This window comes from Periplaneta americana, chromosome 2, assembly GCF_040183065.1.
Source record: "Periplaneta americana isolate PAMFEO1 chromosome 2, P.americana_PAMFEO1_priV1, whole genome shotgun sequence".
In the NCBI taxonomy this organism is placed as follows: domain Eukaryota; kingdom Metazoa; phylum Arthropoda; class Insecta; order Blattodea; family Blattidae; genus Periplaneta; species Periplaneta americana.
This window is the reverse complement of record NC_091118.1, coordinates 39,974,309-40,000,259: the sequence shown is the minus strand read 5'-3', so window position 1 is coordinate 40,000,259 and position 25,951 is coordinate 39,974,309. Positions and strand designations below refer to the sequence as shown.

The 25,951-nt window shown below is 35.5% G+C and overlaps 2 protein-coding genes across 6 annotated transcripts in view; one reads left to right on the top strand and one right to left on the bottom strand.

Annotated features, from left to right (window-relative positions):
* LOC138692833 (hemolymph lipopolysaccharide-binding protein-like) overlaps positions 1-25,951 on the top strand; it is a 558,083-nt gene that overhangs the window by 242,746 nt on the left and 289,386 nt on the right. The window lies entirely within an intron of this gene.
* stau (double-stranded RNA-binding protein Staufen) overlaps positions 1-25,951 on the bottom strand; it is a 96,585-nt gene that overhangs the window by 45,708 nt on the left and 24,926 nt on the right. For 4 of the 5 annotated variants that reach the window (XM_069816019.1, XM_069816026.1, XM_069816034.1 and 1 more), the window contains 5 exons: positions 13,896-13,985; positions 9,992-10,215; positions 6,082-6,289; positions 2,436-2,617; positions 464-544 (listed from right to left, as the gene is read on the bottom strand). In XM_069816019.1, coding sequence (XP_069672120.1) covers positions 464-544; positions 2,436-2,617; positions 6,082-6,289; positions 9,992-10,215; positions 13,896-13,985 — 785 coding nt within the window. The remainder of the gene's footprint in view (positions 1-463; positions 545-2,435; positions 2,618-6,081; positions 6,290-9,991; positions 10,216-13,895; positions 13,986-25,951) is intronic. The other variant, XM_069816043.1, reaches the window with a different exon arrangement.

The window sequence follows — 25,951 nt, the reverse complement described above, 5'->3', positions numbered from 1 at the left end:
ATTAACCTCAAGTCAGCCTAGATCAGTTTGTAATTGAAAGTCTGTTTCCGACAATGAAAATTAACTGCACTCAAGGATATAAATTCTGCCATATATTCCTGCCTAAGCACTTTAATTCATCCTCCCTAAGTAAAAAGTTATTCTGGGGGCATTAAAAGTTTCCAGGCTGGTAGGTTAAGTGTACCGAGAAACAGGGAGACTATATTGAAAAATAAATAATTATTTGTTAATGTATCAACTTAAATACAAACTTATTTAAAAGCTCCTTCATGAAGTAAGTCATCTCTTACTTTCTTGTTACTGCTATTCAATGTGAACATAATTTTTTTTTTTTCTGTGAGTGTGTGCTATTTTGTCAATGTTTGTACAAACTTTCAGTTTTGCCATACCTGCTAGAATAAGTTCCTCCAATAACTTTCAAGTATAATTCTAAAAGTGCAGTCTGTACAAAGCATATCCTTACCGAACTGTCATAAGTAGTGTAGACAGGACCCCGTGTGCCAACGTTGCGTCTATTTTGGTCGTAGTTTGGAAATCCACGCACCTTGTCAACATAACATAATGCAAAAACTAAGAAACTCGAAAATAAAAAAAATATATAAAAAAATAAACATAAATAAATTTTTTACTACAAACACTGAACATTCCAAAACAAACCATGCCAACTTAAATTAAACAATACCAGTCACATTTAATTGAATTCAGATCTCTTGAAGAAATCGCACAGAAATATTATACAAAAAAGATGCATACATATACGCACATTTGCACTTTTACAACACACATCCTGTACAGAATGAATCCTTAAGAAGGAACAGAATTTTCCTTTGCCATTTTGCATTATATAATTTTACTTGGTGGGTAATCCACTTTGATTGTAAAAACAATTTCCAACATCTCAGTAAATTCAATAACGCTTGCACTTACCGTACTTACCTGTATAATAGACGCACTTTCTTTTTCGATTTTTGTAAGAAAAAACTAGGGTGGGTCCTTTATGCCCAAAAAAGAAAAAAAAAAGTATTAAAGGTGCACCAGCTCGAACGCTGAAATAATCGATAAAATACATTACAATTAATGAGCCGCAATTAATTTATATATCGATTGCATCACACTTAAAACGATCGATAGTTAGCAGCAGTTGTATAAACAGATGATAGCTTGTAACAATGAATACAGTGACAATAAGACAAGACACTTTATTGTTATTATTAACACTAGCCTTACCTCATTCACTGTCATGTTCAGCATCACTCCTATTATTTGTCACAGTTTCACATTCCTCTATGCATCTATTACGCGAGGAATTTTTTTTTTATTCTAACGCGAAAAATTGGGGTGCATCCATTATGCGGGGGCGTCCAATATGCGGGTAAATATGATATTCTCTCCATTAGTGAGGGGAAAAGATGCCTGTTTCAAGCTCTGCTCTGTAAAATGCTCTACAAGCTACATCCTGCAGAACTCGGGCCTTATGGTGAAACACGCATCTGTGTTATCCACATGAACACAGCCGTATCTTACATGATTCTTTTGGAGCACATCTTTATTTCCGAAAATGTGCACTTAAATAAAACCAGAAATAACTTTTTTGGAAAATATGGTAGAACAATTCTGTTGAGATTAATTTTGTTTCCCATTTCGAAATTATTCACATAAAATTAACTCTGTAACTGCAAAAAAATTAAATAAATAAATAACTTATGGTCATTCTTTAAGGATTCTGAATGAAATGTGACTGGCATAAAATCAGGTTTAGAAAATAGATATAGAACCATTGTTAACTTCAAAGAAATAAAAAAATTGAACATACAAAAATACTACTCTATTATAAAAAAAAAAACACAGAAATATGAAGGAAAAGAAGAAACAATTCAGAAAAACTTACCTCTGTTCTCGTATCTGGTTGACTGATTTGAATAACATTTTAAAATGTGTAGAAGTGTTTTATGCAGACTGTAAACTGTATGGAATTTAAATAGCAGCAACATATATGAAAACAATGTTCGTCTTAGAATGATAAAGCAAGAAAGAAACAAAGAGAATGAATAAGCATACTACAAAGTCGCCATTTTTCCACCTTACAAAATTTTAGTAATTTAGAGCCTCCATTTTCTGATAATATTTATGGTTGTTTACGTACATATACCCTTAATCTGTTATTATCTCGACTGTGCGAATTCCAATTTCAAACATGTTTACGGTTATTGTTGTCTTACCAATTCTAAGAAAAGTACTGAAAATTTTAAGAAGTACAGACTTACTCAATATGTAGTACATGTGACTGGGATGTTCACAACACCCCGCGCGACTACTTAAGGGTTAAGACAGTAATGTCAAACTCGAGTTCAACTGTGATGAGAAGGTGAGAACTTCATAGACAAGGAAATGTTTAAATTATAACACTCACAAAGCTCAAGATTGTACAGTTTTACCTGGTTGTACATGCCACGGTAATTGAAGTTATGTCCTGGAGGGGCTGGTGGGGGCAGGTATGGGTTGTGAGGAGCCCCGCTGTGATTACCGTGATGGTGTGGCGTTTCCATGAAAGTGTATACAGCTGGTTCACCTCGCTTCATTGCCAGCGCATTCAGCTCAACAGTTGGAGTGATGTTGCCTGACAGACAGAACCTTCACATCAATGCATAACCCAGTAAATTTTCTTTAAAAAATTTCACTAAACACTACAATTCAATGTATGATCATAGCGCTGGCTGCAAATGTAGCTATGTCTATTATCATCAACTCTTCCTTCCTCAAAAGATTTTGATTCAATTTGTGTAATCAGTTCACATAGTCAGGGTTAGCTTGGTTGGTTTGGTCGATTTGATTTATTTTGGGGATTTGATTGGTTATGCTGATTTGTAGTTTCATTGAGTTTTGTTGAGTAGGCTAGTTTCATTGACTTATAATTTGGTCAGCTGATTAATTTCATTAGCTTCAGTAAACAAACTTGTAAAGACCTCATCAGCCAATTTCACCAACCATAATCAAAGCATCTTAATGTATTGCAAAGATTAAACAACTGTCACAGAGCTTAAATTTATGTCATCAACATTCGTAATTCATGACATTCATCAAACCAATGGTCAAATATGAAGATGAGACTTAAATCCATTATAAGAAGATCAATGTTTTTATTTTTATTTTATTGGGTTATTTTACGATGCTGTATCAACATCTAGGTTATTTACTGTCTGAATGAAATGAAGGTGATAATGCCGGTGAAATGAGTCCGGGGTCCAGCACCGAAAGTTACCCAGCATTTGCTCATATTGGGTTGAGGGAAAACCCCGGAAAAAACCTCAACCAGGTAACTTGCCCCGACCGGGATTCGAACCCTGGTTTCGCGGCCAGAAGCGCTGACTGTTACTCCACAGGTGTGGACAAGATCAATGTTAACAGTAACTAAATGTTATGTAAATGAGTAACTCAAATACACTGAATGAAAGCAAAAAGCATTATTGTAATCTAATATACGAATTTCATAAATATGTTTGTTAAAATGCCAAATAATTTTGATGCGCGCACACCTGCCTACCTGCATGCGCACACACACACACACACACATATTTGTTCAATGGCAGATCCCACAACTTGTCATTCGTGCTAACTCTATAAGCAGCTCATAGATGTCGCCACTGTTGTTAAGTGCAGATCACTTACAGGTAGTTCGTCAGAGACTATCCAGAGTGCACCACAGGCAGTGGATCCATAATACACTTGAATGGGTTATTTATGAAAGGGGCTACGTCATTATTTTGTGAAAATGAGTTTGTAATGTAATAACTGCTCTTTGGGTGTAGATACATTGATTTAGATATGAAGAGGATAAGTTTCACACTCTAAATGCTTTGTAGAATTTATGATACAATTTTTATTTCAGCCTTAAATTAAAAATTTCGGCTTATAAGCAATTTTTCTTTAATTGCTAACAATTTAGTATCCAAGACTTAGGCCCTTTCATAAATAGCCCTTTCACTTGTAATGAATGATGATGGAAATTTGTTGGATGTCAAAGGGAAACCAGAGTATGTAGAGAAATACCCTGTGTTGCCTAGACAACAGACTTGCCCAACACAAAAAATAAATTCAGGTTGGATCATTCGGGATTTGAGCCTGGGCCCCCTAGTCCAGCACAGTGCTTACAATAAGAAAATAAAAAGGAGGCACTAGACTAATATGGTAGGTGAAGAACTCAATCAAAAAGAAAAAGCCAAGGAGCGTACAGTTTGATCTAGAATTGAGAATGAAGATATACAAATGTACATAACAACTTTGTATCCATGACTCCCAATAGAACCTCGATTACCTATTTTAATGAACAGAACACACAGTGAACAGTCAATCAAAAGAAACTGATAATCCATATTATTAATCTTCTTCTTCTTCTTCTTCTTCTCCTTCTCTTTTGCACTTTTGGGTGACTTGCCCTAATGCAAACTGATCCTTCAATCTGCAACAGGATCTTCCCAAATCCCTCCTTTTTTTTGTGGTTGACAATATAGTGCTTATAAAGGTAACCATTACTCTGGCATTCTTAGAACATGTTCGTCCCATTTCAATTTACCATTTTGAATGTCGTGTCATTTGTTCAACTTTCCAGTGCAAATTTTCGCTTTTCATTCTACAGTATCTCTTATTATTAATTTTAATGGACTTAAATCATGACAAATTAAGATGCCTTAGAATAATTAGTCTCCCCCTCCCTCTCTCCCCACCTCCATCCCTAAATCACACATACTGTGGTTTTGGATCACCACCAATCCAAACTTCTCTGCAGAAAGAGGAATAAACTTTTTTCCAGATATGGCACAAACAAACACCTTTAACATAATTTAAAATTTGCTGCTTTGATTCCATCCCTTTCTCCTACCACCCCTCCCATAGTTTTGAAGGTTTTCCGAATGTGCAGTTGCATAAAAAGAAAATATGTAAAATGAATAATATGTTGTTGTTGTTTTCTAATGCCAGGCGTTTGACAATAAAGTCATTTGACCTCTTGCACTCCAATATTTTTCAAAGATATTATCATGGTCAGCCACTGAAGCACAGATTTTGAGGTGTTCCGAATCCATTTCTTGGTTTGAGTTGCACAATGGGCAGTTAGGGGACTGATATATTCCAATTCTATGCAGGTGTTTGGCCAAACAATCATGGCCTGTTGCCAATCTAAATGCAGCTGCAGACGATTTTCGTGGTAAATCGGGAATTAACTGTGGATTTTGATGCAGAGAGTTCCATCATTTTTTCCCTTGGGATTGAGTTATCAAATTTTGTTTCTTGAAGTCTAAGTATGTAGATTTAATAAATCTCTTCACAGAGTAATACGTAGATTTAGTAACAGGTCTGTAAGTAGCAGTGCTGCCCTTCTTTGCTAAAGCATCCGCATTCTCGTTTCCCAGGATTCCACAATGGGATGGTATTCATTGGAATACAATTCTTTTATTGAGTGATATTAATTGAGAGAGCATTTTAGTTATTTCTGCTGTTTAAAATGAATAATATAGTACCTATTTAAAAATCCAAAACTAAATTTTTATGTCTCAAATATTGTCCACTGTTTTGGTGTAATTGTGAGCATGCCTTACACTGAGATCAAATCCTTCTTGGGACAAGTTGCCTGGTGAGGTTTCTTCCAGGGTTTTCTCTCAACCCATTAAGAGCAAATGATGGGTAACTTTCAATGCCGGATCCTACACTCATTTCACCATCATTATCACTTTCATCTTCATCCAGCCTATGTACTTCCATACTCATGTCCTTCTATCATATAGGGCAAACAGAATCCGATCTAATGGGTGACCAAACCTCAGAAAAAATTCTTCTTTCTTCATAATCGCCAAAAAATAAACAATAATAAAAAATAAGGGGGGAAGGGGAGGAACTACAAATGCATACACGAAAACATGTGGTGTCAGTAGCCTATATAGTTACCAAACAATACGAAAAACTCTTTCCATTTTATTTAAACAGAAACACTTAAAACGAAGATTTAATGACCTAAAACTCCTGGCACAAAATTAAAGTGATATTAAAATGATTAAGTTATTTCAGGAAATCTTGTCTTTAAATACTTACTCTTCCCAAGACGAATATTCCGTTGTGTTTTAGGCGGAGGATGTTTGTATTGTGTATGTTCCAGAGCCTCACTGGCTGCTGAGTGCTGAGCTTTCTTGATACTTGCCCCCTCAGCCGAGTACTCCTCATCACCCAATTTCAATGTAACGGTGAACCGCTTCTTATGTGCTGGTCCCTGTTCATTGGTCAGGCGGTATTGATGCTGGATCTGCAAATAAGAAACCTATGTAATTCTCAGGTTTTTGAAAATACTAGTACCAATAACCAAATGTAACCTTTTCTAACTATATCAACATGCCAAAATTACAGGTAAAGTTATAATTATCCACAATGAAATAACCTCCAGAGGAATAATTACTGATGTGTGTAATTTAATACAAAATAATAATAAATTATTAAGTTTCGCAAAAAATTAAATTTACACAGCTCATAAACAACTTATGCAATTAGGAAATTGTAGTCAGAATATCATGTACAATGCGGTATATCACAAAAAAATATATGTAGGGAATAAAATACCTTAATGTATAAAATTACAATAAAATAGCCTACAAACAAGATGTAGCCTATTAGGAAATAGATGAACAAAAAATTCTCGTTCTGTTCTTGTTTTGCAACAAATTATCAAATAACCTTTCATTATACAAAATAATACCAAAACTTTCACTCAAAACAAATTCACAATCATGTTCAAAGTTCTGTTACCTATTAAATTTTATGTGTATGTTTAATGCAACTATTATGAATAATATATTAAATTCCTTCATTAAATATTATATTAGAATCAAGACCGTCTCATTAACCTCAATCTCAACACATTTATTTTCTTCGATAAGCAATTTGAAGCAAAAAAAAAATGCAGAAAATGGCTGTAGTTTTTGAAACCAACAATAAAAAAAAATTGCTGCACGTATGTCCCAACTTTTATTACTTTATTGTTTATATAGGGACTCTCAACTGATATAGACATGCAGCGACTTATCATGAATATAGTGTAATACTTACTAATGATTCATAAACTAAATCCAAATATGTAGATTCACATAAACTAGATCCAAATATGTTGATTCAAATTACTATGACTCAATTTTTAAAACTTAAAAAATTAGAATTTCACATGCAGTAATCATCTACATACACTTTGCAATTATTTCAAATGTATACTTCATTATGAAAAACAAATATAGGAAAACTAAAATTGAAATATATTTAAATTGTTATGTTCACGTTGGTTAAGCTACAATTCTACATTAAAAAAAAAAATTAAGTTATTTCTCTAATAATGAACTAGATTATTACCAGATCCCTTCCCTGAAAAGTATGCACTAATAGCTTCCCTCAAATTTCATATTCATGCACAGGTTTGTTGTTTAAAAGTGCCATATTTTGCGCCATTAACACAAGTCTGTAATTACACCATTTACCTTCCAGTCTTTATTATTGAACAACAATAACCGAAGAAATATTCAACAACAGATCCTCACACTTAAAACATCTCTCGTAATTGGCGTAATCCTGATTTAAATTTAACAATACATAAGATTTCTATTCTCTCTACTCAACAATGCACAAATAATACCACAATTGCTGTCTAAAATTATAAATATATCTTTCTATAGGGAAATAATGCATTACACTATTATGAAATTAAAATGAACGATACATTCATTCAACAAAGATAAGTATTTTTCTAGTTACTGGATACTATTTTTAACAAGGTAGTGTGAACTTCAAAACAATAATAGAACATTCCATTAGAAACGTATGTATAAACTGAAACTCGTATCTTACGTAACTGGCCATGTGTATTAAATTAGCAGGCCTTGATTTACTGCCAACTTATCATATATAATGCTTTGACAACATTTTAAAATTGAGCTGGACTGTCAGTTAAACAATAAAATTACATTGACGGGCACCATAATTTGTTCTGTTTATAGCAAAGTTAAAATCATTATGAATAAATTACGCACTAGTATATCCAAACTAGTACATTCAACATTTCTCATACCCAATTAAAAGATAATATAATAAAGCTATATATATATATATGGCCAAGTCTGATTTATTCTCTACAATGTGCTCCATTATCAAAGCTCAAACATAGTTTTTTGTTTGATATTGATAAACTGATAAGAAATGCTGTCAAGGAAATAACTGGATTGCCAATAGATAGCCCAGATAGTATGTTTTATAGTTTCAGGAAAGTTCGTGGTCTGGGCATTATGAAAGCTTCGTGGGAAGCATTCTTGTAATATATTAATGTATGCAACCTGTTAGATTCCATTGATGATCTCTTCTTGCGACTATAAGAAATTTCGCACAAGAAATAAGAGCCAGTATACAACACCTTGGTTTGCCTTCTGAGGAATAGCCTAATGTGCGAAATCTACAGAAGAAATTACGAAATGAAGAGTTTGAAAAACAGAAAAAACAACCACTGTGGTAAAGGTATTTCGCATTTTTCAGAATGATCATGATCAAATTCCTGGATTTCAACCAAGAAAAGCTTATCCACCTCTTAATGGACTAATGCTATAAAAATGAATTGTAATGTTATCATAGTACGTAGTGTCTCTGGTAGGAGCCATCATTGCAACGAGTACGAAACCTTCACTCATGTCCTTGGTTTCTACAGAAAAGGGGAACTGTTGCGGAACAATCGACATCACTGGGTTAGAAGCCGAATTGCTGAATGTCTTAAGAAGTCTGGAAGTTTGACATTTATGAAGAACTACATTGTATATCGTCCACTGGCTCCACCAAATGCACCAACATCATAGTAATTGATAACAATAAAAAAAATTAGCTTCATAATCGATCCGACTATCAGATTTGAGGGAGCAGGTGGTGCGTTGCTCCACAAGGTCGTCTGTGATGATGGTTGGCCTCCCACTGCACTCCTCGTCATGCACATTTTGGAGTCCTGGTCTTTGGTTTCTTCCGAGGTTTTCCACAGCCGTGGGACTGAAGCCGGATGGTGTATGGCGAGTCCTTTGCATCAACCCCTTTGATTAGATTACCCCCCTTTGATTTGATTACCTGGTTGGGTTTTTCCGAGGTTTTCCCCAAACCAAAAGGCAAATGCCGGGTAATATTTTGGCGAATTCTCGGACCTCACCTCATCTCACTACATCTCGCCAAAATATTGCAAAAAATTGCACAAAATTGTAAAAATTGTACAAAATTACTAAATTGTAAAACTATAAAAATTTGTAAAAACTGTAATTGTAATATTGTAAAATTCTGACTTGTTCCACATCTTAAAGCTTCATTGCTCATGTAAGACCTATGGAATAAAATAAATAAATGAATGAATGAATGAATTGTCTACAGCAGCAAAGCACCATCCGCTTGCTCATGACGTGAGGCCCATGGACCTGGCACAGTTGACAATTTCAATCGGCACTATGCCCTGTGCATTCAAAAACTTTATCACTTATCGCACTTCACACACGGTGGGAGCTGGAATAGGAGTGTCCATCTTCAACCAATTCAACAAAGCTACTGAGAGCACTCAGGAAGTTCCACTAGCGCATGCACCATGCCAGGACATTACTCTATCACAAACACACAGTCGCTTCGCGCAACATATGGTTTGCTAGCTGTGGGACGATTGGGAAATATTCTAATATTTTAGGAGGATGAAAGCTATGCTATTTACCCCTCAAATTTCAACTGCTTTCCCCCACCTCACCCCCATTGTTGCGCCACTGAACTCCATAGAAAAAAATCATTGGATGCCAAGTCTGGGGATCGTATGGAAACAGGGGAAGAGAGAGACCAGAAATTGGCATATTTTATGGGGTTTTACTTCAAACTGTCAGGATAAAAGGCTTGAAAAAATAGTTTGCACAGTTCACTCTGCAATAAATCAACATACAGTAGGTGGAGAGAGAAATTAACTCACCTTATTGAACCTTGCGAGCTCATTGACAAGACACATGGGAGTCTTCTCTTTTGTGTTTGCCAAAGTGGTGTTGGTGTTATTTACGTTGTTTGTCGTTGTGCCATTCAGCTGTGTTGCTGATTGTTGTTGCTGCTGCTGCTGTTGCTGTTGCTGCCTCTGGTGGCCTGGAGTGGCAGCTGTTTCACTCTCATTTGCTGTTACTCCGAGCAATGGTGATGCAATACCTATTTCAATACAGGGCTTTCATTTCAAAACTTCCTAGTCTAAGTAGCTATTTCAATCAAATTTAATTTAAACAAAAAACCCTCAACTAAAAAATTAAGGGGGAAGTTATAACAAGTGTTAATTGAATTTTAAGTTTCATCCCAACACTCCCCTTTGAAATTTCAAATGACACCCCTATACACTGTGTCCCGCTTAGTGGGATCGAGAAATAAATGCTCACCATTTAAAATCTGATAATGATATTGTTGTGATTTACATCTGACAAAATGCAGAAATTGTCCAAGTTTATGCAACAATGGTTTAAAAACAGCTACAAGTTCATATGCGCACCAATGTTTAACTCGGAAACAAGCCTGATGAGTAGAACATTTCGTCATTGGACCATTCTTCTTCGTCAAGGCGACAGTCACAGGGAAGGTGTATCTGGACGTGTTGCAGAACTTTTGTTGTTGACCAACTCCCCCTCAGGATCGGCTTTTCAGCATTGTGGGGCTCCACCCCATTACTATGAAGCAGTGCATGACTTCTTGGATGCAGACGTTCTCGATAATTTGATTAGAAGATGAGTCCCCTTGCTTGGCTAAGTGGTTACTTAAGTCACCCAACCTGACCTCCCTTTGACTTTTTTTGGGACTTTGTGAAGGATGTTGTGTACCAACGTAGTAGAATTGACACTTTAGAAGAAGTGAGGCAACGTATTACAAATGCAACTGCACTAGCCACTCCACAAATGTTATAGAACACTTGGCAGGAGGTGAGTACTGTTTAGATGTCTGCACGGTAACTCGAAGCGCACTCTCAGAGAGTTTTTACATCAAGTTATGTTATAAAACCATTATTTACACCTTAAATTATCACTTATTTTTCGATCTCTCTAAGCGGAACATGGTGTATTATGATATTTAAATTTGAAAGAGTATTCAGTTGTCTATACATCTCATTCACTTGTTTCAGATCTTTTGTTTTCTATCATCACCTAGCAATAGGATTGCCAGGTCTCCCATATTTTACGGATTTTCCCGCATTTTACCCTAGATCATATATGTAACATATGTCGGGGTCATAGGCTTTCAGGTTAACAACTTTTATCAGGTTTACTAGGCTGCCATCTAGTTGTTATATAAGGAGTCACGTCATAATACCCATTTGAATTGCATTAGCAACTGTGCTGCCATCTCGTGTTCGTTTACGGCGGACGGGTGGCGATCCTGGCAGTTGTTCTCTTCAAAGTGCTGCCGATTTTAACATAGCGAGGAGTTATCTGTTACATATATGATCTAGGATTTTACCCACATTTTCGCCAGTCTCCCATCTCACGTATTGATAATAGTTTCTCCTGTAATTTATTTCTTTAAATGGTAAATAAGAATAGTGCTATGATGCTATGGAAGTTATTCTAATTACATATTTTTAAGTTCAATCTACAATGACAAATTCTCATTAATTTGCAACCTGTTTTGTACGGGGAAATTTCAATTATTGTAAAAGTTTCTGAATGAATACAAAGCAAGTGGTATTAATAATGCTATGAGATTAATTTTACATTACTTTTGCGTTCAGTTATACTGTACTGAAGATCTATCTACCTTCGTAGTGTATCCAGCTATTGGCTGACAACACGTGTTCCACTATGTTTCACTATGAATTTCCTTTCCTTACAAGTGATGGGTAAGAAGCATGATGCTGTACTGAAGATAAAACATGTCGATTATGTCTTGATGGAAGATTTTAGTAATTATTTCCAAAATATCCCATATTTTCAGACTGAAAACTTGGCAACCCTACCTGGCAAGCTGAATTATTGATTAGAGCTAAAAAGAAGAAAACTATAAATAAAAGTTATTTTAAATTTTAAGAACCATTAATGACAAACACATAATAATTACTCGCACAGTAGGAACATTACAGCATGAAACCAGATATTTATTGAAAAGTCAAAGGCAGTCCGATGCTGTAAAACTGTACAATATTATTTTTTATAAAAGTCTTGTAATGTTTTTTGCTTCGTATCTTTACCCAATGCTAAAGCCTTCTCAATTACACTTTTTGTTGATGAAAGACATACAGCAAAAACCTGGTTTAATGTTCCCATTTTGTAAGAAATACCAGTAAACTGTTAAATCCCAGACGAATTACCATAAGAACAATGTAATTAATTCCCACTTTTATAAAAAACGGTTTAAGGAAAATCTCGCTTTTAAAGAATGCCATTTTTCTCTAATTTCCTCACTTCTAAATCTATCTCGTAAAGTCACTTCATCTCATCTGTGAACAGTTAATTCTGTGTTTATCATGTTACCGGAGAATGCAACATTCCCTTCTAAAAAGAAGGAGCTCGGTTAGAAATTACGTTGTGGTATCTAACTTTAACTTCTTTTCTCAAATATTTTCCAAAATTTCTTTTCGACATGCCATTTAATCTGTTATATTTTACTAAATTTGTCTGAACATCTTTTTGGTTTTCAAATCAAGATATATCACTTCTCAAGTAAACAAAATCTGTTACCTGTTCAATAATTTTGTTATTTATCAATATTTTAATTCTCGAAAGTTTTTTTCCAGTTATTGCCATTGACTTAGTTTTATCCTCTGAAAGTTTTATGTTGTAGTTTCTAAGAAAAGATTGCAGTTTAAAAACAGATCATTGCAAATCATCTTCACTTTCTGTCATCAATATTCGGTCATCTCCAAAATTAATGTTTGTAATACTGTGTTTCTATCAATGTATACTCTCTTGGGGGTCTTCATGATTTCCATTCTTTAATTATCTTGTCCAGGTACAAAATAAATAAAAATGGGGAGAGACCACAACCTTGTCTGAGCCACTGATTTACTTCAAAACCTTATATTTCCGTGATCTAATTTAATTTGTATTGTAGTTGTTTCTGAGCTGCTGCCAAGAAGTCAAAAGAAGAATAGCAATGGCAAAGGAAGCTTTTAATAGAAAAAGGAGCATCTTCTGCGGACCTCTGGAGAAAGATCTAAGGAAGACACTAGTGAAGTGCTTTGTGTGGAGTGTAGCAATGTATGGGAGCAGGAACGTGGACATTACGACGAAGTGAAGAGAAGCATTTGAAATGTGGATATGAAGAAAGATGGAGTGTGTGAAATGGACAACAGAATAAAAAACGAAGCTGTGTTGGAAAGACTGGGTGAAGAAAGAATGATGCTGAAACTGATCAGAAAGAGGAAGATGAATTGGTTGAGAAGAAACTGTCTTTTGAAGGATGCACTGGAAGGAATGGTGAACGGGAGAAGAGTTCGCGGCAGAAGAAGAAATCAATGATAGATGACATTAAGATATATGGATCATATGAGAAGACAAAGTGGAAGGCAGAAAATAAGAAAGACGGGAGAATGTTGGGTTTGCAATGAAACACCTGCCCATGGGCAAAACACTATGAATGAATGACTAGTTGTTTCATAAAGATTTTTTATGGCATTTATTAAATAGTAACAGCAAGAGTAAATAGCAAAATCCTATTTTGTAAGCCAACTTTAACAGCTGGAGAGACTGTGTTGACCGTATATTACTCTCATACTGGTAGGATGATCGTTAACCTTTCCTAAAGCATGTGAACGCAAGGCCAGAGCAGTTAGTATGTCAGTACCGACCCTCCATGGAATGTCAGACCATGGATTTAATTTAATTTAAGCTATTTACAATGAAAATACTTACCTGAAACACCATTTTTTGCATTGCTGTTAGTTTGAGTAATTGGTGCAGCTGCTGCCACGACAGGAGCAGTTGGCATAGACACCAACACACCTGAAACAGAGAAAGATGAACACTGCTTACACTACAATTTCAAATTTTCCATAACAGCAAGATGCAAACACATTTGCAAGTAGATGTGCATGGGACACGATTTTGGGAAAAACCACTTCCATTTAGTTTCGAGGGCGAAGTCCAAAACCATTGCTCATTGAATTTTCTGTTCCATCCTCCACCACTGCTTTTGAATTTGAAATTCCACCCCCTATCTTCAAGCACATAACTTTAAAGGAGATGATAAAACCTTAACTAGCTACCAACAGTCTACTTTTTTTCTGAGATAGAGCTAGAAACGTGTAATTTAATAAATTAAACGATTGATAAAATTGCAAACTTACTAGTGTTAATTACAAAGCACGTGTGGCTTACAGCTGTTTCGGTGTATACTATACACCATCATCAGAGCCTATTAGATCCTGGCGTCATCTAGATACTGCTGCCTGTTGTAGGGGTGTGTTTGCGTGTTGAAAAGTGGAGTCAAATAGTGAGTGTGTTCTGAAATTGATCTGTGTGTTGAGAATTTGATCAGGGTGTGTTTTAATATGTCTGTATATTTCGTATTGTGTTGAGAACACACTAGAACAATACGAAATATACACACACACTACAACACATCAAATTCTCAACACACAGATCAATTTCAGAACACACTATTTGACTCCACTTTTCAACACACAAACACACCCCTACAACAGGCAGTGATATCTAGATGACTCCAGGATCTAATAGGCTCTGATGATGGTGTACAGTATACACCGAAACAGCTGTAAGCCATACGTGCTTATATACTTAATAATAAGTTTGCCATTTTAGCAATCATTTGTATTTAAGTGTTAAAAATAGTGTATGCAAGATTCAAGATGGATAATAAATTAAAGTTTAGTTGATATTAGACAGTATCATGAAATACTGCGTTATTAGATTATTGTGCGTACTAGAAAATAAATCTGTTGTTTATGCAGAGATTAATTTTTTTTTGTCCTACAGATCATTAAATGAAAAGAACCAAAGGAGAAAGATTCGATCCGGTGTGGTGGGTTGAACTTTGGCGTACAAAATCATATTTTTTTCCCACGTATAAGCTACTATTTTCTAACAATAACCTCAAATTATTATCAAAATATATGTGTACATAAAGAGAAAAGCTTCGGTATATCAATTTATCACCATGGAGGATAAGGGGCTCATAAATTAAATAATCCTAGACAAAGGCTAATAAAAAACCAACTGAATAACAATGGTTCTTTAATAATGGAGAATAAGGGGCCAATTAATTAAATAATCACAAAGGCTAATAAAAAATAACTGAATAACAACGGTTCTTGAATTATGGAGAATAAGGGAACCATGAATTAAATAATCATAGAAAAAGACTAATAAAAAATAAATGAATAACAACGATTCTTGAATGGCCCCCAAAATCTGCTTATCTCAACCTGTTAGGTTTTTCTCGTGGAGCAATTTCAAGTGAAGGGTTTACCAGGACCGACCATCAGATCTGGGAGAGTCAAAATGAAGAATAAGAGATGAGATACGACAGATCAACCGAACAGTGTTGCTGAAAACAAACAGTTTCTGATACAGACTTATGTATTGTTTGGCAGTGAATGGGGACCATTCTGAACACAGTCTGTAAACTGATATCAATGTAACACAATTAGAACACAGTTACATTGTTTTTAATGGTTTTTCTTTCTTTAAATTCCATGCCTTGTTTTAATATTGTAGTTAAATTTTATTTCACTGTGTAAATCCATTTTCTACGCCATCAATGTGTTTATAATTCAAAAGAAAATATTTTTGTATTGTGTATGTTCTGAGATCTGAGGAATCCAAAAATGAAAAAATAAGTAGGTACACAGTACCATTTACAAAAACAAACTGTTGGTACATCCTTTATAAATAAAAACATGTCCAAAATATTCCATTTTTTCACTTCCCTGTAACTTTTTATAAAATTAAAAATAGAAAAGTTACAAGCACTAATTCATTCTTTTCACTCACCTTGTATTTTCCAATCTCTTACATAACTGTTACATCAGCATTATGCGTATAATTGAAAAAGTGAACAATTAGCACATGAAACATTCCCACTTCCACAATGTCGTGTGAGAATTTTGGCTCTACACTAGACACTGAGTGACTCCCTGATACTGTCAGAATAAAGTATGGTCACCACTTGCAACAATACAAGACAAACACAAGACGAACTCTCTCAAAGTTCCTATGGAAAATAAATTAATATTCATAACAGAATTTGTAGACACAAACTCTATCACTTAACAGCACAAAAATCAGCAGCTAATGATCCAAAAATTCATTAACTTTGAATTGAATTTGAAGCACATTCAGAAAGTTGTGAATGGATGAAATGAAAACATTTTCATTCATTACTTAATTATTGCAATATTACACATGCTGGCAGCTTCTTGTCCACATATTTGCCTTCTATATTGAAGCATAATATTGGAGCAGAAGTTTTTCGTACTCTTTCATCAGAGCAATCTATCATCAATGTCATGACATCATCATCACGGTTGATCATGACAGATCATGTCACCAACACCATGATCTTGCTCTCACAAGGAGAGAACCCACTTTTGGTGTCACTAAATTTGATGATTCTCTTTCAGATGGAAATTAATGTAATACAGCAAAGCTGAATTATACAACATTTAAAGGTTGATTAGTTACTTACAACAAAGGAAGAGGTCTGCTGCCATTTGCTTAATGTACTTACCTTCCTTTCATGCTTGTAAGGTAGCCGTGGTATCTCTGTGTGTAGATGCAAGGCTGGTAATGTTGAGGTCGTGAGTTCGAGACCTGTTTAGTTAATACTGTTATTTGCTATTAAATTATTTTACGATTATTGTCTTGATTTATACAAGGCGCGTCCATAAAGTAACTTTCCCACTCGTCCCACAGCTAGCAAACCATATGCTGCGTGAAGCGACTGCGTGTACGTGATAGAGTAATGTCCTGGCATGGCGCATGCGCTAGCAGAACTTCCCGAGTGCTCTCCAGTAGCTTCGTTGCATTGGTTGACGAACGCTCCTATTCCGGCTCCCACCACGTGTGAAGTGCGATCAGTGATAAAGTTTTTGAATGCACAGGGCATAGCGCCGATTGAAATTTATCGTCAGCTGTGCCAGGTCTATAAGCAAGCAGATGGTGCATTGCTTCACAAGGTAGTATGTGATGATGGTTGGCCTCCCACGGCACTCCTCGTCATGCACATTTTGGCATCCTGCTGAAAATTGTCTACAGCAGCAATGCACCATCTGCTGGCTCATGACATTAGGCCCATAGACCTGGCACAGCTGACGAATTTCAATCAGCGCCATGCCCTGTGCATTCAAACAATTCATTAATGATCGCACTTCACGTGGCAGGAGCTGGAATAGGAACATCCATCTTCAACCAATGCCACGAAGCTACGGAGAGCACTCGGGAAGTTCCGCTAGCGCATGCAACATGCCAGGACATTACTCTATCACGTACACGCAGTCGCTTCACGCAACATATGGTTTGCTAGCTGTGAGACGAGCGGGAAAGTTACTTTATGGACGCGCCTCGTATATGAATGTGTTTGTTGTGTGTTTAGAAAACAAGATGAAGAGAGTCAATACTTCTATCTTTAAGATAACTTGCATGTGAACACATGGAAAAAATCATCATACATTTGCTAATGTTTGAACTCAGATGGACAGAAACTGCAGTCATAATTTGATACAATTTTTACAGCATTATAATGAATCATTTATGAATATTTTAAGATGTGAGACATTACTTTAGTTCATTTTTACTCACTATTACGCACTACATGAAAAAATAAATTTGCAAACGAGGATGAATGCATGTATCTCAAAACAAATTACCTAAAAGCTTGATTTTCTTGCTGATATTTCTGAATAAAATTAATATCTTTACACTACACTATCGTAATAGTGTTTCTGTTAATAGTTATGTTGAAAAAAATATTTTATTATCCAAAATCACTCCAATTACAACTTGTAATTCCTGTAAAAATACTTTAAATCCTTACATCAATATCATAACGTACTGATATTTGAGTTCTGAAAGCCAACACAAAATTACATAATTTATTTTTTGAGATGTGTGCAAAGATACTCGTAGACATAAATTTATAATTTTTTTACTTAGCACATAATAGTGAATACAAAAAGATCTACAGTTAAGTCTCACATCTTAAAATATTCATAAATGATCCATTATAATGCTGTAAAAATTGTATCAAATTATGACTCAAGTTTCTGCCCATCTGAAGTTCAAATATCAGCAAATGTATGATGATTTTTTTCCATGTGTTCACATGCAAGTTATCTTAAAAAAAGAAGTAATGACTCTCATCTTGTTTTCTAAACATACAACAAACACATTCATATATAAATCAAAACATTAATCATAGAATAATTTAATAGCAAATAAAAGTATTAACTAAACAGGTCTCGAACTCACGACCTCAACATTACCAGTCTTGCATCTACACACTGAGATACCACGGCTACCTTACAAGCATGAAAGGAAGGTAAGTACATTAAGCAAATGGCAGCAGATCTCCACCTTTGTTGTAAGTAACTAATCAACCTTAGAATGTAGGCTTTCACGGCTAGAGGGCTGTGGTCTGTCGGTGTTACAACCAAACATTTCGTCCACTACTCTGGTGGACATCTTCAGTGGCGTGGTACACGTGTGCAGAGAGATCTGCTGTGTGTATCAGGAACTGGCATTGAGACTGGTAGCACGTCGATATTTAAGGTGTGGGACTGTTGTTGCTTGTTCTTGTCGCTGCGGTCCGCACCAGTGGCTTCGGTGTTCTGATTGTTTGTCATAGTGTCTAATTGTCGGAGAAAGGATTTGATGTGTGTGCTTCTGAGGGCTGGATACCAAGCTTTGTTGACTTTGAGTCCTTCCTCCTTACGGTTAAAGTTGTTTTTGTGTTTATGAATTTCAATAGCTTCCCGATGTAACCTGGCATAAAAGTGTGGCGTACTGCTTAGGATGTCAGTGTCCTGGAACCTGATGTTGTGATCCCCATCATTAAAAGCATGCTCGGCTACGGCTGACTTGTCCACGTGACCTAGACGGCAGTTCCTTCTATGCTCGATGATTTGGGTCTTGAAGCTACGCTGTGTTGTACCTATATACACTGACAGTACAACACAGCGTAGCTTCAAGACCCAAATCACCGAGCATGGAAGGAACTGCCGTCTAGGTCACATGGACAAGTCGGCCGTAGCCGAGCATGCTTTTAATGATGGGGATCACAACATCAGGTTCCAGGATACCGACATCCTAAGCAGTACGCCACACTTTTATGCCAGGTTACATCGGGAAGCTATTGAAATTCATAAACACAAAAACAACTTTAACCGTAAGGAGGAAGGACTCAAGGTCAACAAAGCTTGGCATCCGGCCCTCAGAAGCACACACATCAAATCCTTTCTCCGACAATTAGACACTATGACAAACAATCAGAACATCGAAGCCACTGGTGCGGACCGCAGCGACAAGAACAAGCAACAACAGTCCCACACCTTAAATATCGACGTGCTACCAGTCTCAATGCCAGTTCCTGATACACACAGCAGATCTCTCCGCACACGTGTACCACGCCACTGAAGATGTCCACCGGAGTAGTGGACGAAACATTTGGTTGTAACACCGACACACCGCGGCCCTCTAGCCCAGAAAATACGCATCCTAACTAATCAACCTTTAAATGTTGTGTAATTCAGCTTTGCTGTATTACATTAACTTTCATCTGAAAGAGAATCATCAAATTTAGTGACTCCAAAAGTGTGTTCTCTCCTTGTGAGAGCAAGATCATGGTGTCAGTAACATGATCTGTGATTATGAACAGTGATGATTTGGAGACAGTTGTGAAGGACTGTGTCAAAACACTGGTGATGACAGACTGCTATGATAAAAGAATACAAAAACTCCAATATGACTATGTTTCGATATAGGAGGTGAATATGTGTGGAAGTAGCTGACAGAATGTGTAGCACTGTAATGATGAAGTGGTTCTGAAAAAGTCATTTAATTCATTCCCACTAAATGAAGAAAATATCTTCCTGAACACACTTCACACTTTGTTCATTAAATTTAACTATCTCCTATATTTATACACTAAGAATCTGATCTAAGTGGTGATATACATGGGATTTATAGGCACTAAAAGCTAAGAATGTTAGAGTATACTAGAGTGAAAGTGGTGTCCATTGGGAGGGTATTCTAAGCCTGGTTAACATATCTTCGATATCTAATAATAGATTAATGAGTCACACGGACTGAGTCTTGTAAACTGAGTGCTGACTTGTAACTTAATGGTACCAAAAGAAAATACAGACAATATATTGCTAATGGTCTTAATTGTCACATACAAGTCAGTGAGCAGTTTACAAAATGCATGTTGCAGTACACAGGACTCATTTACCTACTGCCATATTTCGGAGATTCGTGAATCATGCCTAGAAACTCTCCCATCTGACATCACATCCACCCTAGTACACTCGGTGGTATGCTTAGCTTTTAGTGCATATAAATAAGATGTCTACAAGTGACAAAAAAAATAACTGACAAGCTTACACTTTCTTACAAATTCAACAGAACTACCAGTGCAATTGCTACAAGAAAATATTACCTCCCTATCATTGAAATATGTGCAACACTTCTCAAGAACACTAAATGAGCTTATTTTAAAGCATGCATAAATTGCATACTGCCTTATTGTAATGCTAACAGCATGTGTCTTAAAATTAAAAACGCACTTCCTGTAAAGAAAATAATAATATTTACAAATCCTTAGAGCTTTTTTTTTTTACAAGTACATCAATGGTAACTTATAAATAGGTTACATGTTTATCATCTAATCTTCAGAACACTAATTCTTAAAAAAAAATATGTTCCTTATGTAACACTTATAAAATTTCTTTTGGGAATAAGTAAGCTACTGACAAAGATGAGGAGGAGGAGGAGGAGGAAGAGGTAAAAGAAGAAATGAGAATGATGTACGTGCACATGAAAATGTAGGTGTCAGGAATTAGCACACTACCACAGAAGATGTACAAAAGGTGTGAAATAAGACAAGAGTGATGACAAAAAAAAAATATATTTGTAAAACTCAAATCAAACATCTAGAAGCTCTGAACCTCCCAATGATGATAATCGTGAGAAGGTATTAAAAATATTGTATGTCTGCATATGAAGGGTGTCTGAGGAAAAACAGATTATCACAAAACATCATATTGAGAAAAACATGTTTTAATATCTGAATACTCCTGGTCTTTAATCAGTGTAGCAAATGTTTAACTTCACCCTAAATGGAAATTTCCACTTTTAAATTTTTTGTGATTGGACAGATCTGTAGTCTCAGTTGCCACCTATAGAATGGTATAATAGTACATTATGCAACGAGCCTATAATGGTAGTAATTAAGTCGCGAGTATGTTTATGAAACGAGCGCAAGCGAGTTTCATAATTTTCATATGAGCATCTTAATTACCATTATAGTCAAGTTTCATACGACTTTTTATGCTCGACCATATTTCTAACTTGAAATTATTCAGAAGTATTCATTTTATTCTTATGTGACTGAAGAGCGGAAGTGACCTTGTGCATAGCTCGTAAATTGTGAGATGAGAGCAGACGCGAAAGTATTGATTTTTTCCGAGGAACAGATGTCCACATTGACCTGATATAATCTAGAGAGTAAACTAAATATTAATATTGATATAACATTGAAATTAAATTAGACATTGAAAAACGAGATGACAAATTAAATTTATTTGAATATTATTTACAATTAACGCTAATTATTATAGTAACAGAACATAACCTTCTGCGACAGTATTGGATTTCCAGCCCCCGTGACTTTTCGCTAATTGTCTTTCGATTGCATATCCGAGATAATCGATACTTGCGGTTTTATAATGGTACAATCAGTACAATGGAGATTTCTCATTGGCTGAACAACTGAATTATAATGAATAGGTGTACTTTAATGAGGTGCATTAAAGGGCTACTACCAGGTGTATAATTACTACATTCCGGCATGGTCGAGCATAAATAAAAATAAATAATCATTTACATTCTTTATAAAATGTAATTTGTCTTGTAGCCTAAATTGTTTGTTGCATTTCCAATAAATTTTTCAATTATAGCCTACCTAACTAGGGTTTCTATTACAGAAAAAACTGAATGAAATATAAATATTCGTTTAAAATTGATTAGGAGGCCAATTATTAAACCCTGGTTGGGACGGCTATCAAATATTTATCCATAAAATCATTAAAAATGGATATCGCCTGTTTTCCTCTGACACCATTCACATACAGTAGAGTTTCAATAAGATTATCATTAATTCGTTTCACAAAACTGTGATGTCTATCAAAACAATGATATCTGAATCATTTATACTCATGTTAGTGACAATTCGTTATGAAATTAAAACCTTGTATAGGCCTAAATATATAAATTACATAATGGCCATCAAAAGCTTATCATAAACAGAATTTTTTATTTTAATTACATAGTATTACTAATGTATTAATGATGCATGATGAATATTTTCGGCTACATAGAGTCATTTTCAGATCAAATAACCTTCATGAGCTTTATAAATACATTGATGAAATATAATCAGAAAGAGATCTGGATGCAAGTATATAAATACAAATGAATTATATTAGACATTAATCAAATACTATAAATAAGTTAACAGTTAAAACATATGGTTTAAAATTTACATACACAGAATTATCAAATTATAAAATAACGTAAGACATATCCAATTCAAGAGTCAAATGTAATATGTACGTAGTTACATACATAGGATAAGCATAAAGGGTACAATGTCTTCATAAACAGGAGTGTTTGTCACACTATTCATGTCAGTATGAGAAACATTCCTGGACAAATTAGAATGCCCAAAAGCTTAATTCAGGTGATACCAACTAATGTCATGGTGTACAAGCATAATAATATGCTACAGCGGTTATCTCTGCCAAAGAGTACTCATTAGCTTTAGTTTTCATCTGCACTGATAAGATTATCTTGGACCATCCATTTTGTACAGCAAGTATTTCATGTATCAAAAGAATGTTCAGTAGATGGTTGTAAATGTTTTGCCCAGGAAGTATTAGCAATATATAAATATATATATATATATATATATATATATATATATAAATCTTGTATTGAGTACTTGGAGAAATAAAAGTACTTTTGCACGACTTTTTGTGGGGGGAGGGGGTAGTTGCTGCAGTTTAACAAATATCCTGTGTTTCCCACTTTTCATGAACTATATCCTTGCTCAAGGAAACATGAAACAGAGAGACACTGACTGTGAGATTCATCACTTGTTTGACCTGTATCAAGAACTGAAAGCATCTGTATGTGTCCAGAGTGACAATTTCTTTTTGGGGGAAATGGATTTTTAGTTGTTGTTGTTTTCTAATGCCAGGCGTTTGACAATAAAGTCATTTGACCTCTTGCACTCCAATATTTTTCAAAGATATTATCATGACCAGCCACTGAAGCACAGATTTTGAGGTGTTCCGAATCCATTTCTTGGTTTGAGTTGCACAATGGGCAGTTAGGGGACTGATATATTCCAATTCTATGCAGGTGTTCGGATTTTTAGTGGACTGAATTCTCCCCCCCCCCCAATTTAAGAATGGGGACTGTTTATGAAAGTTTGTTAATTTTATTTGTCATTGTCTGCCTCCAATTCAAGTGAAGAAAGAATGTTTTCAATGATGGAGATGTAATGATCAGATGAAACAGATTGTTACCCACTTCTGTGAAAGGAATACTTTTTGTACAATACAACTTTAAAAACATGTGTATATTTTCATAACTATAAAAAATCCAAATCCTCTTTAAAGAAATTTCAGCAAAACGAAAATATCTAACCTAAGACAGGAACTGGATGGTTTGTAAAAAATTAAAACACTGACATTAATATTGTTCCTGAAATTGTTATCTATATACTTAAATTACTATCTAACATGAAACTTAACTGTATATCCAAGGAGACAAGCGGATATAGTTGCTCTTAATAGACAAAAGAAAAAGAAGAAGGCAGTAATATTGGACACTACTGTACGGTTCGAAAAGGATGTACCTCAAGCATTAGCGGTTGGTCAAGAAAAACAAGTCATTTACCGCCCATGTGTTCCTCATTTCAGTGAGAGATATAATGCAATTGATTACACATGGGAGGTGAGGGGTTTGCTTTTTGGTGCCTGCGGATTGGCGAATAAATATACTATTGACATTTTAAAACAATATGATATGACATCCCAAGATATTAAAAATATTTGTTTAAATATCTTAAAGAAATCCATAGGCATTTTACATAATAATTTATATAATGTTTAATTTTTTAAACTTTCTAAATTGCATATTGTACTATGATTGCTACTTGCTGTATTGATTTTTCTCTCTATTCCATATATACATTTTAATTGTTTTCTGGACCTATATGGTTACCTGTTATGACAGGCGGATATAAAATAAATATATTTTTGGACAATTCTAGAAAATATCACACATATAAGACTCGTGACTAGCAGATTATCATCATTATATATAGGATATATATTTTTTAAATTTTACATTCAGAATTGAGATATACCATCAGAAGAACAAAGCAGCATTTTAAATGTACAAAATAATACCATAACATGAGGACATTTTTTTAAATTAATCCCTTTCCACATACTGGGACAGATATGGCACATCCCAGTTTTATATTCATATAACTTATAATATCTGCAAAAGGGTATCTGTCGGATACAGGGGGGAGAGCCATTAATCCTTCCCATTGAAGGCTTTAAGGAACCAACCTGGACAAATACCCAATGTGCCATTCCTACCTTCCCTGGTGCAGCTGCTAGTAAGCATAATTTTACGAGCTGAACTAAAGGGAGGGGCTACTCATCCATTAGCACTGGTCAGCTTGATGAGTTATTGACTGAATTTGGTATAATTTTCCTCTTTACCCTTTCCTATCCAGTCCTCTGACTGAACTCTTACTTTCTTCGACCCCGACGGCATTAGAGCATTCGAGGCCTAGGGGTTCATTTCCCTTTCCTTCCTCCTCTTTCTACTTTTCTGTTCCTAGTGCTGACCTGCTATGGCACTAAAATCGTCCTCCAGTGGCTTACGGAGGGAAAGCTGGTGATCAACAAGATCTCCCAGCTAGGTCCAATGGACCCATCGACCAACAGCAGGTGTGGTCCTCCAGACATTCTGGGGGTTGTGTGTGAATGAAGTAGCCACCAAAACGTTAAAATATGGTGTTCACTTAAATCGGCTACAACTTGCCAAGAAATGGATTCGGAACACCTCAAAATCTGTGCTTCAGTGGCTGGTCATGATAATATCTTTGAAAAATATTGGAGTGCAAGAGGTCAAATGACTTTATTGTCAAACGCCTGGCATTAGAAAACAACAACAACTTATAATATAAGCATATAATATTTCAAACTGCATACTGGGACAGATATGGCACACTGTCAATAACTGGATTTGACCATATGTGACATCGGTTGAGAAAGAGAGAATTACTTAAGTTTTTTTTTAATTGGTTATTTTAACAACGCTGTATCAACTACGAGATTATTTAGCGTCGATGAGATTGGTGATAGCGAGATGGTATTTGGCGAGATGAGGCCGAAAATTCACCATAGATTACCTGACATTCACCTTACGGTTGGGGAAAACCTCGGAAAAAACCCAACAAGGTAATCAGCCCAAGCGGGCATCGAACCCATGCCCGAGCGCAACTTCAGACCTGCAGGCAAGCACCTTAACTGACTGAGCCATGCCGGTGGCACTACTTAAGTTATTTGAATATTAAACCAGTGTGTGCAAAACTGTCCTATGCAGTAAGGGGTTAAGTATAAAAATATTTACTAATTAGTTCCACA